The sequence below is a fragment of the Toxorhynchites rutilus genome, chromosome 2, assembly GCF_029784135.1.
Source record: "Toxorhynchites rutilus septentrionalis strain SRP chromosome 2, ASM2978413v1, whole genome shotgun sequence".
In the NCBI taxonomy this organism is placed as follows: Eukaryota; Metazoa; Arthropoda; class Insecta; order Diptera; family Culicidae; genus Toxorhynchites; species Toxorhynchites rutilus.
In genome coordinates, this window is record NC_073745.1 from 282,754,489 (window position 1) to 282,773,628 (window position 19,140).

The following is a 19,140-nucleotide window of genomic DNA, read 5'->3' on the forward strand; positions in this document are numbered from 1 at the left end:
CAAAAAAAAATTATAATTATATAATTTCCAACAAGTTACCCATACATCGGAAGATGGGTACTTTTACAGGGGAAGAGTTTTTCTAACGACAACTTGTTTACTTCTAAAAGAATACAACTAATTCCAATTTTGTTCAAAGTCAAGATAGCGATATAGTGTATCTGACAAATTTTTAGATCCTATTATATATATGAGTATTTGTCGAAGACGTCTTCCTATCTTTTGTAGTTTCTGGAATATATGGCATTTTTGTATGGAGATTCCTGAAAAGCTTCTCGTATCATTTTTGTGTGTGAATTCACGCGTTTGACATGTTCTTGACTTGTTCTTCTTCTTCTTGAATGGCGTTCACGTTCCCTGTGGAACTTTTGCCGTCTCAACGTATGCATTAACTAGCGTCATTAATTAATACTTAGTTGAGATTTCTTAAGCCAAATAACACGCCTTGAATGTATTCCGAGGGGCAAGCTCTAGAGAATACGCGTGACCACAGTGCACAATGGTCCAGGAGATGCATTTAAGTGGAAACTAGCATTTAGAGCTCGAAAGTTATTCTCTAGACAAAAACTGTCTTCGACAAAGTTGTTACACATAATAGAGCGCTAATTTTTATGTTATCAAAAATAGGGTGACCAAAATTGTCGACAAAATAAAAAAAATAACTTTCTTATATTTATAGATAGAGGTAAACATAGTTCAACAATGTTGTAGTCCGAGTTATTTGAGACACCTTTGTAGAACACTTTTTTTTTATCTTTTGAAATAACCGATATAGCGCTTTTTTTCTAAGTTGCGTTAGGGTCACCATGAAAAAAACTGTTTTACGCTCTAACTTTTGTATTTCAAATTCTACATACAAACTGTCTTCGAAAGACTCTTAGAGCTTACTAATACAAACATTTTGCGTTGCAGAACTTGTCAATATCTCAACTCTACTCAAAGTTATTGATATTTCTTCCCAAAAAACACACTCTCTGCAGTTGTTTGTCATTTTTTCAGGGGCAAATATAAACAAAGTTTATTGGCGGCATTTGAAAGTGCATAGTTCACTCTACATGATTGATACATTATGATTTTCAAAACTTTTTTATATTTCGTGTTGAAATCTAGAATTTTCTGTAAAAACCCATCAATAACTTTGAGTAGGATTAAGATATTGACAAGTTCTGCATCGAAAAATGTTGGTCTTGATTAGTTATAAAAGTCGTGCGAAGACAGTTTTGATGTAGAATTTGACATATAAAAGGTAGAGCAAAAAAACTGCTTTATCATGGTCACCCTAATGCAACTTGAGAAAAAAAGCACTAAATCGATTATGTTAAAAGGTAGAAAAAAGCTTTGTTCTACAAAGTTATTTTAAATAATTGGGGCTACAAAATTTACTGTGTTTATCTTTATCTATAAAGATGAAAAAAGTTAGATTTTTTATTTCACCGTCAATTTTGGTCACCCTATTTTTGATAACATAAAAATGAGTGCTCTATTATATGTAACAACTTTGTCTCAGACAGTTTTTGTCTAAAGAATAAATATCTCTTACAAAGTTGTTTTTTTTAACTAAGTTGCATTAGGGTAACCATGAAAAAACCGTTTTTTACACTAACTTTTATTTTTGAAATTCTACATCAAAATTGTCTTTATACCACTTTTAGAGCTTATCAATACCAACATTTTGCGATGCAGAATTCGTCAATATCTTAATCCTGCTCAAAGTTATTGATGGGTTTTCACCCAAAAACTCATGATTTCAATTTTAATTTACTCAAATACAAAAAATAACATATCTTTGAAAATCACATATCACATAGAGTGAAATTTGTTCTTTCAGATTCCGTCATCATTTTTTATGTTTGTCCCAGACATTTTTTATGTTTGTCCCAGAAAGAATGGCAAGCAATTGAAGAGAGCGTATTTTTGGGAAGGAATATCAATAACTTTGAGTAAAGTTGAAATATTGTAATAAGTTCTGCATCGCAAATTGTTTGTATTAGTATGTTCTTCGAAGACAGTTTGAGTTGTAGAATTTGAAATATAAAAGTTAGAGCAAAAAAACAGTTTTTTCGTGGTGACCCTAACGCAACTTAGAAGAAGGCGCTATATCGGTTATTTCAAGAGACAGAAAAAAAAACTTTGTTCTACCAAGATGTCTCAAATAACTCGGACTACAACTTTGTCGAACTATGTCTACCTCTATCTATAAAGATGAGAAAGTTAGATTTTTTATTTAATCGAAAATTTTTATCACCCTATTTTCGATAACGTGAAAATGAGCGCTCTATTATATGTAACAACTTTGTCGAAGAAGTGACGAAGGGTGACCATTTCCATTTTAGGGTTGTCCGAAAAATCAACTTTTTCCTCTTTTTCCCAAAAATGACTTTTTGACATTTGACATTTGAACTACAAGATCGATTCAGATGAGCGATATATCAATTAAAGCCAATCACCTGGTCTTTTTTGAAAAAAATACTACACCTGCAGAAAATTCGAATTCTGTTCTCGTTATTATTGATTATACTAGTTTTCAATTGTTTTCATAATCTCGGGACCAAGGGCGCTATATTTTTTATACTTTTACTGAAAAGCTGAGGATTTTTCTCATAACATATGTCGAAACCAAAGAGGCTTTTTTTTCGTTTTTGAGTCATGATTTTTCAAAGTAAACCGATGGTCAAAAAAATCAATTTTTTTTTAAGACCAGGTTATCGGCTTTAATTTGATATGTCGATCATATGAATCAGTCTAGTAGTTCAAAAGTTATGAATTTTTGAAAAAAGTCATGTTTGGAAAAAAGAGAAAAAAAGTTGATTTTTCGGACAACCCTAAAATGGAAATGGTGACCCTAGTGAAAAAAAAAATGTTTTGCGATAAAGAACAAAACTACCAATTTTCACGAAACTCTGAGAACCACTATAGGGGTAGTGGGGGTTTGGTAGTATAACTATTGACTATATATGCCGTACTGATAGTCACCTTATGTTTGAAGAATTTAATGACTTTTGAGTCACCCTGTACTTCAGTAGAGCTGTCGCATGTCAAAATACAAATAAAAACAGAAATTACTTTCTCGATAGCCATTCGGCCGTAGTTCCGTGCGCATGGTATCTAAGGTTTTTCTCGTGAAATTTAGTTTATTCAATCTGATATATTGGACAAACCATCAGTTTGGACGACTGTTCACATACTCTAGGAGAGGTGAACAAATATTTTGTTTAATCTCAGCGATTAATTAGCACAGACATTATTTTGATGTTTGGGGGCTAAGTGGTTATAGGTGAATAACGACTTACAATGCTCTGTTTACTGAAGCTGATATACCTCATCACATTCTGCTCTTGAAGAAAATCCTTTTGTGACTTCGACCCTGGATAAATATGCCACTCCAACTAAACCGAGCCTCATCATGCGGAACGTTGGTTCTCTTATTGCGTTTTTGTATGCAAGAGAAAATTGAAATTGAGACTCTAGGTGAATAGGTCAAACTAATTTCATACATGTACCTACTATATCAAATATGATTTGAACAAATTTGGACAAAAAATGCGCATAAATCTATCCCATTTAGCTTGATATGTGCGGGTGACCACTTTGCCCCCACTAGGTGATCACTTTACCTCCAATCACCATAAAAGTTCGTTTTTTCACCTTATTTTCTAATGATGAAAAGTGTACTATTTTTAATTTTTATAGTAAAAGCCGTTTGCTGTCTTGAAGAACAATGAGTTGAACTATAATATTCTTCTAGAAACGGGAATTGAATCGGTATGTAGGCGCTGGAAATGGGCATATTCCTTAGGGTGGCCACTATGCCTCCACTTCCCCTATCGGTTTCACATGGAATGGCTGAATACATATGTGTTCGTTTTTCCCGACTTTCCCCTATATAAAAAATCAAAAACACCTTTGGAAATTTAGTTTTAAGCGTTATTTTCGAAATAAAAACAATGCACATTTTCCAATAATAACCTAAAACATTGTGGAAGACACCAACTCAATACATGTTTTTTTTTTAAATTAGCAAGCAATTTTAGTTTAGGTCCTTGCTCAAATGTAAAGCTAGAGTCAAAATGGATAACCAATGATGCAAATTGTCCTTTTTGGTCATAAAGAACACGTCTGCAAAATTTGAACCAAATTTAGAAAATAAACAAAAATCGACCTTCGAAATCAAATGGAATATCGCTCTTCAACAAGAACTTCTCGGGATGTGTGATTTGGGGTAATGATTGTTTGTCATGAGTCGTGCAATTTTTCGGGGTGTACTTTGTGGGCTTAGAATGGCTCAGGCTCGGGCTTTAAATAATGTGCGTACCGAAGACAGCAGGTATTGGGAATTACTGTGGTATTAGGTACAAATCGGTTAACAAGGTTAACATTTCAGACTGCTCATGCCGATTGTATATGTTTTCCTGCTCTGCTTGGTTGCTGACATTGTGAATTCTCTGTTTGTGTTAATTTTGGTTGTGGTAATATTTCAATGAACCGAAAATAGTGCCAACAACGCGACGCGCACTCTCTCCGGCATCCACTAACAAATCGTTCTCCGTTCTATCCCTCCACGATAACAATACACCGTCAACAACAAAACCTGTGTTATCCGTTATCCCCGTATATGCTCGTAGACATGGATCGATTTTCGTCTAGTATCACAAAAGCTTCAAACGCGATTAGCAGAGACACCAACCAAAGCGTTCGTCATCAACGCTTGAAGGCGCCATCTGCTGATATCACCAGTGTTGGTGGTGGCAATGCCAGGAGACAACTTACACCCAGCCGTAGCGGTAGCAATAGCAACGTGAGCGGAAGTAGCACGGCAAGCCGATTATCTCCGAATATCTCTGTCGCGAGCAGCAATTCTAGCACGGGGAACTTAACGTCGTCGTTGAATGGCGGAAATCGGCTGAGACGTTGCGTCGATTGCAAGAAGACGACAGACACAGGCGTCGCGACCAAGAAGACGACAGACCCAGGCTCGAAGGCACGACTCGTTCCGACGATTGCCGTCAACATGAAACAGCGCCTGAAGAAAACGACTGAAACTATTAAGACTAGTGATGTTCATCGTAATAGTAGTAGCACTAGGACTGTTAAAACTACGTCATCCACCAGTAATGGTGGCGGCGGAAAGACTGTGATAAACGGGAAAACCAACGGTTCGACGTCAGGCAACAAACCCGCAAATATAACTATTAACAACAACAGTTTAGTTGCAACGACCGATCAGAAACAATCGGAACCGGCGGCGAATCGTCGCGGATTTGCCGGCGAATCTCTGAAAGCATTCAATTCTCCCATCACAACGAGCAACAGCACCACTCCTCGTATGAGAACATCAACTATGAAATCGAGTATGAAGCGTCCCGTGCTTGGCGCGATTGAACTGGCCGCGTCCTTCCCAAAAGATATCAATGAGTTGAGCCCGGTGAAGAGCAGCACCGCCAGCAGAGTCGCTGCCAAATCGGACGAGAGAGATAAGTCTGCGAAACGTAAATCAAATCTGAACCGATCACAACACGAGGAATCTACAGAGAAACGTAAGTGTTTTCGGGAAACTCTGAGCGGGGGGAGGGGGTGGGGTAATTGGGATGCCAAACGCGATGTTTTCTCTCAGTTTCTTTCGTTCCTAACTCCAGGTGTGAATTTTGTAAAGTTTTTCTTTGTCAATGTATTTTTCGCCGTTTTTTTTCTAAGCGGAATGAAATCACTGTAGATAATGAAAATCATCCACGCACTATTGGAATAATCACATGCTAAATTCCATTTCAACAACTCGTTCAAATCGCAACAAGTGTTCTCGTCGTTGATGTTTTCATTTTGGCTTCATTTCTCGATGCTTTGAGCTTGATAATGTCTAGAAGCATGTTTACTTTTATTTCAATACATAGCATCGTTCTGTTTTTCATCCGTTGGAATTCTTATTCCTAAAAATTTCCTTAAAAACCACATCTTAAAAAAGTTCTATGAAGATGTCTGCAGATAAAGCGTCGGAATGTTGTCAAAATAGCAAATGCTGGCTGCTTCATGTACCGTCGTGTGGGACTTACTCCTTCACTTTTTAAAATATTCTTTCTCTAATAAATTGAAATTTCCACGTTGATGTGGTTCAGAAGGCATATATGCTAATACTGTCTTGAATAACCGAACCAAAGTGTTGCGTTCACGAAGAAATTCTTGCATATTTCGGTTAATCGTGCAACGCTGATCAATTTCGGTTTTAAAATTGCCAACAAAATAAATTTCATAAAAAAAAGTGCAATTAATGTTTGATCATATACGTTTGTAATTACAAAATTGGTGACTAAATTTATGTATGACCTTATCTGAGAAGAAATAGTCTTAACCCATTTTAGGCCAAGCGTTCGAAAAATCGAACAGCAACTTTGATAATTTTTCATGTCTTTGGACAGGAACCTTATGGTAATGTTTTTGCACCAAAAGATAGCTTAATTTATTAGCTACCACTTATATCGATTTCATACAATTTTGAGTAACTTTTTTGGATAATAAATTCGATTTAAAGCAAGTATGTTTGGAAGGTGTTTTCAATTTCCATTAAAAACCCCAATAAAATACAAAAATATGTGAAGTTTTCTACAGTACTGCTCTGATAAAAGAACATACATTGTGATATAGAGCGAAAATCATTCGATTGAGCCGCATACAGGAAAATAACAGCCGGGGAAATTTAGTGTTCGAAAAATCGAACGTTGGCCATAACGAACATTTTTTTTTCTGCTGAATCAACACCAACACATCTAACATCCGCTGCGCATTTTGATTTGTTTACTTTAGAAGACGGAAGGTTTTTCATTTCTTTTTGCATTTTCAGTTGTGAATGTTTGCAAATATCGATTAATTTAGCAAATATTATCGAAAATCTGTATGATTTTTTGTCCGTAACAACATTAGGTGATGGCGGCCCGTAGAATTTCTTTTGTGGAGGAGCTGGAGTAAATGATCAATACGTGCAACGAGGATCCTAATGAGATTGTTTGGGTGAATATTCTTCCGCCGGACCGAATAATAACCTCCCAACCCTCTATGCCATTGTTTTTTAGCAGTACTCTGGTACTTTGCAGGTTTTGGAAAATGTTCGATTTTTTCGGGAAATGGATAATTGGAGAGACTAGTTTTTAAGCATTGACATTTCTCCACAGTTAACAATAAAAATAACACAGCATATGCTTTCGTTTGAAAGAAAAAGCCTGTCAGTAATAAGTTAAAATTACATGAAATAAGAAATGCCACATCTCACCTTAGGTGGATTAATTTGGATTTATACTTAGAGACCTCCATTCTCCTGTTCTTGTTCTTCCGGGAATCCAAAATTGATGCATTTATGAATAACGTATATTTGCTAATTGAAGTGACTTTTAGTTTGCAGTATGTTTGTACTTGCAAAAAAAAAAGCGGGTTTCGGCCAATGTTCGATTTTTCGAACAGTCATTTCCCGGAAAATGGAAGAAGGGAAAATCCTAATTCTTGAACATTGGAGTTCCTTTAGCGTTAATAATCGAAAATACAACAATGGCTTTCGTCAAAAAAATAATTTTTACAGCTTGGTCGTTAATGGGTTAAATATCGGATTGAATCGACTTTATTCAACGTTATTTACATCGGATAACGTCATTTAAAAGCGACGTATAATTTGACTTTGCCTCCTGCACAACATAATCCTGTTGTTTCTAATGAAACTTGAGCGTAGCGCAATATAAATAATTTCATTTGAAACTCATTTATCTTAAAAAATTATGTTTATAGCCCTTACAATTTCCAATGAGTCACCCATCAGATGGGAACTTTTGTTAAAGTTTTTCTAACAAAAATTTTTTCATGTTTTCTTTGAAAAAAACAATTCTTCTTGAATTGCCCTAACGTTCCTAGAGAAACTCCACCATCTCAACGCATTACTTTCATCATTTTTGTATTAGTACAGGTCGGACTCGATTATCCAGAGTATTGTTTTTTTTTTCACTCCGGATAATCGTATCATAAAAAACGAATTTTCTCCCGGTAAACGTAATATAATTATGATTTGCACTTATTTATTAAACGGTTTTAACTAGCTTGACCCGTTTGTATGTTTGTGACTTTGTAACTTTGTCTGTAGCGCTGTACCACATTAATGAAATTTAACCCCTTTCCGGTTGACCGATTGATCTGAAATTTGGAACACATATTATAAAACTGCGTATCTCATGATCTTGAAAATCCAAGATGGCGGCCGGTACAAAATGGCGGATTATGTACATATTTTCTCAAAATCCCATCAATATGGGTTTTCCTAAAACCCCATCAATATGAGTATCGAATGAAAGGGCTTGACTAGTAGAACACAACTATTTATGGAAAATGTAAATCAAAGATGGTGGCCGCTACAAAATGGCGGATCATATATTTTCTCAGAACCACTTCAATGTGGGTATCAAATGAAAGGGCTTCACTAGTAGAACACAGTTATTTATTAAAAATGCTAATCCAAGATGGCGGCCACTACAAAATGACGGGTCACACATTTTCTCAGAACCGCTTCAATGTGGGTTCTTAGCCATGAGCGATGAAAAGATGAAAACAACATGCTGATATTGTTCAGATCTTCCGTGGCCTTGGCGATCAGCTGCTTCTCTATTTGACATTTTTGGAGTAGATTCTCCGTTTGTGATTCGCCCAGCAGTTTTCTATCGGTCCCAGCTGGGGGCTTTGGGAGAGTTGGCAGACTTTGGTACAACGTCTATCTTCAGTCGCTCTTTCAGGTTAATCGCCTGCTGCTCAGACACGGTCGGCCTAGACTGACGCTTCCGCATAAAAAAGTCCATTTTAGCCATGTACTTGTTCACAGTTTGGTTGGTTGCTCAGACCTCCCAGCCCAAGGCGTGAGACAATGAGGTTCTCGATCTCCCTCTTTAGCTTCTGCTGCACTTTATGGTTGCGCAGCACTATCGGACGATCAGAGCAAAGCTTCCTCTGGACGGTCTCGCCGTTCGGATCTTGTAAATGCCAGATCGGCTATATCCGGGGTACACGAAGTGTCTCACGATGTCAATCTTTTTCGCGTTCTGGTGAGAAACTGCAGTACGAATTTTAAATTTTGGTCCATTTGATTTATATTTTGTATTTTTTTTTATCGCCAACCGAAATTAGTCTTTTTTTTATAGTACATCATCGCTCCTTGAATGTGTAAAATGGTTCTCTTTTAGAGTCAAATGTAGTTTGCAAAAAAGAAAGATGCTCAAAATGAACCCAGTTTTCATCTTTTGGAACGTAACGTTCCAAAAAAAGATTTCAGTGAGCAACATTTGATGTGAGTTAAACGAGAGGTTGGTGGAAGAGTGAAAAAATACATGTATTTTCGGCGATTGAGCATGTTTGTCATTTCGCTATTGCTTTTCCAATAAGTATGATAAGTAGCAATTTTCCGAGTAACTTAGTCGTATATCACAAAAAAACTGATGAATTCATTAATAGGTAAAAAAAAGTAATGTGTGCCGATGGAAATCACGCACGACAGTACAATTCGCTTCCTAGGCGATATTCTTTGTAGCCTAATTGCTTCAAAAAATAGTTGTATATATCCCAAACACAAATAAACTGTAATCCCATAGTTTGTACATTCTGCAGCATAGGTCCTTGTAGTATAAATCTTTTTCGATTGATTCAAAACAAATTATCTATAATCTTTCTGATTTTTTATTCGACCACGCAAACAAATTGCGATTAACGAAGAAATGATAAAATTTGATAACCTTCCACTCAAACGCGGTTTTCGCAGCCATTAAATCCCACTGTCGAATCGATTGCCGCTTAAACGCTAATTAATACGTTTTGTTTTTAGGAACCCCATCATCGACCGAAGCTCGCCGGAATCAAGTCAGGCCGGGAAGCGTGGCGACACTGACCAGCCCTGAACCACCGGGCAAGCCAAGGCAGTCTCGCAGCACACTCGGAGGAGGAGCTGAGAGGAGCATCGGACTGAAATCCCCCGCAGCAACAACGAGGCAACAACAATCTCCGGCGAAGTTTGTCAGTTCCGTCACTTCTTCGGCGCCATCCACGCCAGGATCATCGCCCCGGTCGAAACCCATCTCCCCGAGCTGGCATCTGCTCAACAGCAGCCTGAAGCTTCCCTTGTCCACCACCACCACTTCACTTTCGACCCCATCAACCCCATCGAAATCGAAATCCCCGATGACGGGCAGTAAAATGTTTTCTCCGGTCTCCGGTAGGTTGCTGCCAATCTTCCGAAAAAGCCCACCAGACCTGCTATACTCATCCCGCTCGAGATCCACGGTGCCGAACACTGGAGGCGCCCCGGCGAATCGTCCAAGTAGTGAAGGCGGCAGCAGCAGCAGCAGCAGCAGTGGTGGCAATCATTTGAACGTTACATTAGATAGCAGAATTTCCGATAGCAGTGAGCGGGAGGCAACCGCAGCCCAACCCGACTCGCCATTGGTTCAACAATATTCTAAATTTAGTCAACTGCTGAAATCACCTACCCTGGAGAAGTACGAAGTTAGCGGGTCGCCGCTTCGCCGAGGACTAGGTGATGAGCTAGACGTGCTGGAAGAACAGGAAGTGCTATCGGATGAGCAAACGCAACAACAGCAACAGCAACTTGATGAATTGGTGCCTTTGGATGTTGAGCAGAAGTTGCCTGAACACCGCCGCAGTGAAGATGAAACTGAGGAGAGCGCATCCGCTAGTGTCATTGTGATTGAGGATGATGTGTCCGTGTTGGATTTGGATCTTGCTGAAGCGGGTCCATCTGGACTGTGTTCGAGTGTGATCGATGATGATGATGATGACGATGGGGAAGAAGTGGAGCTATGTTCCAATCGCCTGCTTGGGGACACGAGAAGAAGCCGTTCGTCCTCACCCCGACCGGCCAATCGAATTTTGTTCGCCGATAAGTTTGACGACGAGTTTGTAGTGATTGAGAACAGCCCGAAGAGTCATTTTATACAATCGCTTGATGAGACTGAAATAATTGTGATTGGGGACAACGACGAGGACTACCCACCGAGACCGGCGAGCAGTAACAGCAACACTGGAACGGGACCGTACGAGAAGAAGCTTGTCAAGATGAGCTCTGTCGAGCATTTCGAGAGTTTACATCAGCGCAAGAGCTGTTCACCGCAGCGCAAGAAGAATCTCTCGCCAATCATGAGGGCCAAGAGCATGGAGGAAAGTCATTTGGCTTCAAGCGGGTCCCCAGCTTCCAACCATATCGTATCCATTTTAAAACGCAAAACCGTAGAATCCAATAGCTCTGCTTCCAGCAACGCCTCGCCGGTAACGTTTTCTCCAAGCGTTGTAGACACTCCCGTCCGTTCCACCCGTAAACAGGGTATCCTTAAGAAACGATGCTCGCTAGACGAAAGCCGATACAGCCGAAGCCACTCCCCGGACGATCGTAGTATACTAGTGAAACACACCCGCCGCAACAGTTTCGAAGATGGCACTCAGCATGGAATACTGAAGCAGAAGAGCTACGAATCGAAGGAGGATGTGTGCACTACTAGCGGTAGCACATCCGCCGTGAACAGTATAGTCTCGCATGGAATCCTCAAGAAGAAAACCGATAGCTCCTCCACATCCACTCCGAACGAGCAAACCAAACACGTATCCATCTCCCAGGCCGTCATCCTAGCGGCGGCGGAAATCTGCCAAGATATGCTCCTCGACAGTGAACACGACCACGAAATACGGCCCATCCTCAAATCCGACTCGCAGCCGCTGCCAACGCCGAAGCCGATCCTCAAGAAGAAATACTCTTCGGAGTCGGAAGAAATTCGACCGATACTGAAAAGTTCCCGCAAGAGTAGTCGCGAGGAGAACTCCGACTCGGAAGAGCTGAAACGATCCATCCTCAAGACGGATTCGCCCGCCAAACGTCGATCCTTCGGCGATCGGGACCTGTCGGAGTCCAATATCGTACTCATCAGGAGCCGTTCGCTCGAGCATCCGGAACCGGTGGCCAGAGCACCCGTCACCCCACAAGTGCCAAGCATCGAGAAACCAATCATATCCGTGGCGGAGCGTATCAAGACCATGGAGAAGTACTTGGCTGGTGATCCATCCAGTAGTTCCGGGGCAAGTTCCGGCGCGGTCCCGAAGAGGACTGGTGCCAGCTCGCGTCGGGAATCGTACCGATTCAAGACGCAGCCGGTGACGTCCGAGGAGATTAGCGGGTGAGTTGTGAACAGAGTCAGATTTATGCTGTTTTTTTTTATTTTTTTTTATCTTCGCTTATTTTTCGTCGGCCTATTTCCGCCACTTTAGTGCCAATCACCGACATCAGGGAGGCGACTCCACCTGTTCCTACCTATCAGACTCAACAACTCATGAGCCGGGATATGCCTTATGCTGTTTTGATTACTTGAATTTTCTACACATTTGCCGCAGTCTCATCCCCAAGCCAACGTGTGTGAGAGTTTAATCAGAGTTGGGTGTTTGTGTGTGATTTTTACTTAATGTTTGATTGATCAAGTTTGTTGCTGAGGTTTGAAGTAATTTTTCTGGTAGGTTGGTCTTATGTGTATGCCAGGGTGATAATATCAGAATCATAGCAGATATTCTGTTTACGTTGTATAATTTACCAACCCATACAGTCTAGTAATTCGCCATAACTTGTATTTGAATACCTTCGGCGAACATGGAGGTTTGTGTATCTCTATAGTGCTGACTTTCAAGCAGTATTGGTACAGATTTTGTTCGTTATTTTTGGTACATATTCTGTACGGTACAGAGTACAGATTTTCGTCAAAATGTACAGATTGGATTTTTTTCTTCGCAGGTGAAATTTCTTACATTTGAACAAAGCTACATTAAGGTACAAGATTACTTTTACGCTGCAGTATCGGTTGGTGCGGCAGCTTGAATCTTTTAATAAATGATAGTATGCAATCTAGATTCAGAAATAAAAAAGTATAAAACACTTTTTTAATTTAACGGATTAATGTACTAAAAGCTAGAAAATAATTAGGCAAGTAGCAGTTAGTAGTTATCACATCCCTTCCTTCATTAATCTAGGGCAATGATGAGACTAAAATGAAATCGTGGGCATATAATGAAACAACTAACTGTGGATAATGGAAATCCGACGTGCCAACGATTTTATTTTAGTTAAATGTATCGCCATTTAGTATATAATAATGGATTTTCAGGAGGAAAATGAAAACGAATCGTCAAATTGTGACTGTGAAATTAGAGTAAAGATTGCCCGATTTGAGCTGAAAAAAAAATAAAATGCCCTCTCTGACCGTAAACGAATGCAATGGTGAGAAAAACTATTTTTTTTGGAAAATTATGAAGAAAAAAGGAAAAAATCAGAAAAACTGAATTACCATATTTTTTGCGGTAATAAACAATTTGAAACTGCGTTCGAGCTTGGTAATCTGATAATCATCGCAAATTGTAGATTGAATGATATTTTCTATTATAGAATGTTTAAACTTCAACATTCATTCGACTCTAGCAGTGATGTATAACTGTGTGAGATTATAAAAGATGAACAAGATTTCTCTATTCCTTCTGATAAGTATTTACCAAGTAATGTTTTTATGTTTATATTTAAAAAATATTTGCTATAATTCTTCTTCGTGTGATATCTTTCGCATGTATCACAAAAACAATTAGTTTGGCGTCTTTCGCCTTTTATATTTCAGTTCGAACACACAAACAATGCTCTTTACATTTATACAGTGCCGCAATACATGGAGTTTTCCATTAATCCTTTCCTCGAGCACGGATGACACTTTTGTTTATACCCAGCAAACATTAAATCGCACAACAAGCGTATATATATCATCATATGCCCTAAAATTTGGTTGGCATATAATGCGCCTAACTGGCATATGCATGCAAAAGTGGAGGCCATATACATACATGGCAAATGCTTACCGAATATGTTTGGATGAATATGCAACTTTGACCGGCTATAATAGCGACTTGTGCCATACTCATATACGATTTATTACAGACATAGAAAAAAAAACAAATGGCGCAAAATATTTTCATGAAATGTTTATTATAGCCTCACGAATCGCCATTTTTATATATGAGTATTTATGTTTGTACAAATAATAATTGTTTGATTGATTTGTGTTGGGAGTGGAACTGAATGTTTAAAATGGCACAGATTGATGTTTGGTGAAAACTGCTCCGATATGGGTTCGAACTCCGGTCGTCTGGATTATCATCCACCAGCTATCTCGCGCGGCTATCTGAAATTTAATTCAACAGCGGTTAAAACTTTCGAGTGCATCAGCATTTCATTGACATTTCAATATGATGTAATATGTCCTTTATTAGGATCTAATATGATTTACTGTTTCATGATTTTCTTCAGCATGCAACACGATTTACTACAGTACTGAATCGATTTAAATTATACGCTTATACGACACACAAACTGCATCAGCGTAATATACGCATATGATGCGGATTAAATATATTTTACGACAATGTACATCATAAAATTGATGTTTATTATACCGATATGCGACTTAATTTGATAATGGTATATAAAATCTAGTTTTTACATTTTATGCGATTTCAAATATACACGATACATACTTTGATTGATATTATATGCGATTATGATTTATTCGGATTTCTTGTAAGACTTGGCACGTGCAAAATTATACGATTTAATGTTTGCTGGGTAGTGAGTACCATTATCTATTATTCATAATAGCACCGTTTTGATTCGTGATTAAGTTCACAAGACATTAAAACATTAGAAACAGACATTAGAAAAGTGTGAACTGACACATTGTTGCAGAAATTATAATGTTAGCATACTTCTTTGTTGTGGTGGCTGAGAGCAGACAAAGAGTTAATACAGATTTTCTGAAAAAAAAACTCAGATAAAAAGATTTTTTGAGACTAAAAACACAGATTTTATTATGGCAACCCTGATGACGAGTGTAATTTAAATGTGATATTTGTAGTAAATTATTGAGTATTTTTATGCTAATAAAATGTATTTTTCTCTACAACGAATGTTCTCGATGGTACAGATTTTCGGTAGAAAAAGTACAGATGAGTAAGATTTTTCACCCCTCTGGTACAGAATAAAATGTGACAACACTGCTTTCAAGTTTTCTTTGTGAGAAACGGATGAGTTTGGACCAAATTTGTTCCACCGACGTCGAATTTGAAATAGAATCAATATAAGTACCTATTACATGCTCATAATTATTTTGCGTTTTTAAATCAACGCTCGACATCTGTCTCAGATCTTTCTTCGGAACAGCCGAAATCGATTTTCCACTGGGAAAAAACTCGATTCTTTGAAGCGAAAAGTGAACATTCGATGGAGCATCGCAGCGTCGGTTGAGTGTATGTGTATGCAGTTGATGAACTCACAGTACGCACTCTGATGATAAAACAAGATCGAACTTGTTTGACGTGCTGATCGAAAAAAAAACTAGGAATCTGAGGAAAAGGTGAACAATTGATCTGCCCATTTCCTCGGTCGAGTGTGCGATTGTTTTTGTGTTGCAGACGAGCAGCAAACAAGCCGAAACTGTACGAACTTCCAAGAGTGAATATGATCAAACATGTTTCCTGAATGGAAACAGAAATAGGCAAAAAAGTCGTGGTTCTTTGTGTGTCATCAGATCATCCAAAGAAGCAGACCCTTCTAACTACCGCTGTGTACTGGTGTATGGCTATGGTAGAAATTTCCATCCGTTCAGAACGCTTATCGGTTCCCAGAATCTCTTTGTGAGTGAACGATTTGCCACGCCGCCGATACTCAAGAAGTACTGTGTCGACTATCAAGTCAGCGGTTTGAATGAAATTACCCGAAAACACAACGTAGTGCATGCTACAGTCAAGTCTCGCGTCGCCGGCTTTTCAATCTAACTTGAACAATTGATAGCCCTCAAGATCACAACTAACATGCCGAAAGGATCGTTCGAAGTGACGAATTGGTACCTTGAAGTAATTGATATGCTGCTGGGAGCAGGAATCTTCTGGGATCCTATCAGGACGTAACGAATCATCCTTGCGGAGAATCCACTTCCGCTTAGAAGCACCGAACTAGGATGGTTAGGCTGAGGACTGATTTCAGAACATCCACCTGTTGTAGCTAGTACATTTTGCCACTTCAGCGAACGGGACGATTTGAGAGACGTACTTAAACGATTTTGGAAGATAGAAGGTGCCCAAGATCTGCACCAAGATTCCACTGCGAAGCTGATATTCCTGGCTAGTCATACGTCCACTGAAGTCTGAAGATTGATGATTGATACGCTGACAGATTGAATGGATTGAAGGTGAAATCATTGTTGAGAAATGGCGTGCCTTCCTATCCGTATTGCTAGCGTTGAATATTCTTGAAGTGCCCAGGTGAATTCTGAGTGACGAGGACCAAATGTTGTGAAACTGCACGGGTTTGCCAACGCGTCAGATCAAGCATATGGGGCGTGCCTGTACACACGTCTCGTACATCAAATTAGTGTGGTCATGATGAAACATTTTTTGCAGTTAGTCGAGGGTTCTACCAAAAAAGAAAGGAAAGAATAAGTCGATTACAACGCCGAGAACCGAGCTTTTTGCTGCTCTGTTCTTATCGCGAAAAGCGACGAAGTTAATTAAATTGGTCAACATCAACTTCGATCGTGGTATAATGCTTACGCTTAATGCTTATCAACGACCTCAATCTTCCGCCGACGACGTGGACATAATCGGAAGAACACATGCAACGGTAGTGGACTTGTATACCCGACTGAAACACGAAGCAGGGTTGATTGGGTTGAGGATCAATGCGTCTAAGACTAAATACATGCTAGCAGGAGGAACTGATCGCAACAGAATTTTTCTTGGTAGTAGTGTTACGATCGACGGCGACGAGATCGAGGTGCTACAGTATTTTTTCCACCTTAGCTCGTTGATAGAAACTGACAACAAGGTCCTAAAGGTCCAACAAACTTCGATCTGTATGAAGTGTATCATGCACAAATCTTTAATTCGAGTCCAGCGAGCGGGGTGGTTGAACCAGATGGAGCAGGACTTGGCAAGAATTGGTGTAGCCGGGAGTCGGAGAACTGCAGCTAAGAACCGAGTGCTTTGGCGGAACAATGTTGTGATACAGATCATTGTAAATAAATAAAAAAATAAATGAAAAGCTTTGCGTACCGCCAGGGGTGATTGCAAGCAAGGTGTCACAAAGATATCTCTGTGCCAGAAGGCTATTAGAGTATTGAAATGTGTCATTCACCAACTCACACATTAGTAATTCACCGCAAACTGTATTTCATTACCTTGTTCCTTTTTTATTGTCACACCTTCGTATGTTATCTTCTTCTTGGACGACACTAACGTTCCCAGTGGAACTTTGACCTTCTCAACGTAGGTATTACTTGCGTCACCCGAACGTGAAGCCCCGGCATGATAATGTGGGACGCTAACCACTCGGCCACGGGAGCACCTTATGTCATACACTTGAATAAATAAAAACTCACTGATTGTTGTAACCAGTGTTGCCACATATACAGATTTTCCTGTTATGATACAGATTTTCAGCACGTTTTTAACCAAGAATCTGTTTATACAGATTATAGATTATTGAACATCCATGTAGATTTTATACAGATTTTGTAACAAGATAAACGCTAGTTAACAAACTCAATCAGATAATTTGAACAGTACTGAATTGAACTATTTTTGTTACTGTCAAATGTGTGAAATGCTGGGGGTCTCCGTAGCCACATTGGTTGCGCGTTCGCTTAGTAAGCGATCGATCGTGAGTTCAAAACTCAGCGCCCTCAATTGACCATCTTCGTGCTGTTACAAAATAACTAGGTCCACGCAACAATCATCAGCGATGGAGATCGATCAACCGTCGAAATAAGATCGATTCATCCATACAACTGCTCTGCTCTGCAAGAAACAACGGGGCTGTTGTTCTATTAATAACACAACAACTATCATATCAAATGTCTCCGCTGTCCGGTCTAACTGGACAATGGAAGAACAGAAGGAATACTCTTACGCCTAAATGGATACTGTGGCTGTTTTTAGTTACAACAAAAACATGTAACATGTACACTAGGGTGCCAATGAAAATGGTCATCTCTAATTTCAAAAAGTTACCTCATAAAAAATGCTCACCACCTCGAAAAAACACCCTATGCCAAATATCAGCTCAATCGGACTTAAGGGAGAGTGGCGCAAAGCGGTCAAAGTTTGAGTTTTTTGAAAATCGAAAAATCGCCCAGTGGCGAGGGGGGGGGGGGGAAGTAAAGGAAATCGGGGTTTTCGAAAAAAAAAATTTGATGCCAAATGTCTTAAAATTGCATGAAACGTGTCATCTCGAAAAAAAACATTTTTTTGTCAAAAATCGACTCTCTGGGACATTTTTTCGGGATACGAAACGAAACGTATGGTTTTGGGTACCAATAAGAATAGTTACTTGCTGCGAAATGTTCATTTGCACGATAATATACCCTTTGCAAAATATTAGCTGATTCGAAATTCATTTACTAGTGTCACAGACGTAAAAATTTGAATTGAATTTGAAATTTGAAAACGAAAGATCACCGAAAATCGTTGGTCCCACATGTCGTAAAATTGCATTACTCGTCCAAATTTACTGTAACCTCGAAAAAAAAAAATTTTTTTTGCGCTTGGTCGTTTTTCCGTCTGAAAAGTCGATTTTTAACATCATTTTTTTTAGATGACTGTAAATCTCTATGTGTCATGCAGTTTTAAGACATTTGGCATCAAACTTTTTTTTTGCAACACTAATAAATGAAGTTCGAATGAGCTAATATTTTGCATAGGGTATATTATCGTGCAACTCAACATTTCGCAACATGTTCCGAATGAAAAATCGAGATGATTATTTTTATTGGCACTTAAAACCATATGTTGCGTCTCGTACTCCGAAAGTCCCAGAGTGTCGATATTTATATATTTTTTTCAAGATCTCGACGTTTCATGCAATTTTAAGACATTTGGCACAAATTTTTTTTTTAAAACCCCGATTTCCTTTACTCCCCCCTTGAGTGATTTTTCGATTTTCAAAAAACTCAAACTTTGACCGCTTTGCGCCACTCTCCCTTAAGTCCGATTGAGCTGATATTTGGCATAGAGTGGCAAACATTTTGTATAGAGTAACTTTTTGAAATT

At 38.9% G+C, this 19,140-nt stretch overlaps 1 protein-coding gene across 11 annotated transcripts in view; it reads left to right on the forward strand.

The window, feature by feature from the left end:
- Nucleotides 1–19,140, forward strand: part of LOC129764714 (supervillin) — a 776,186-nt gene that overhangs the window by 473,561 nt on the left and 283,485 nt on the right. For 10 of the 11 annotated variants that reach the window (XM_055764104.1, XM_055764101.1, XM_055764103.1 and 7 more), the window contains 2 exons: nucleotides 4,623–5,534; nucleotides 9,833–12,188. In XM_055764104.1, coding sequence (XP_055620079.1) covers nucleotides 4,623–5,534; nucleotides 9,833–12,188 — 3,268 coding nt within the window. The remainder of the gene's footprint in view (nucleotides 1–4,622; nucleotides 5,535–9,832; nucleotides 12,189–19,140) is intronic. The other variant, XM_055764105.1, reaches the window with a different exon arrangement.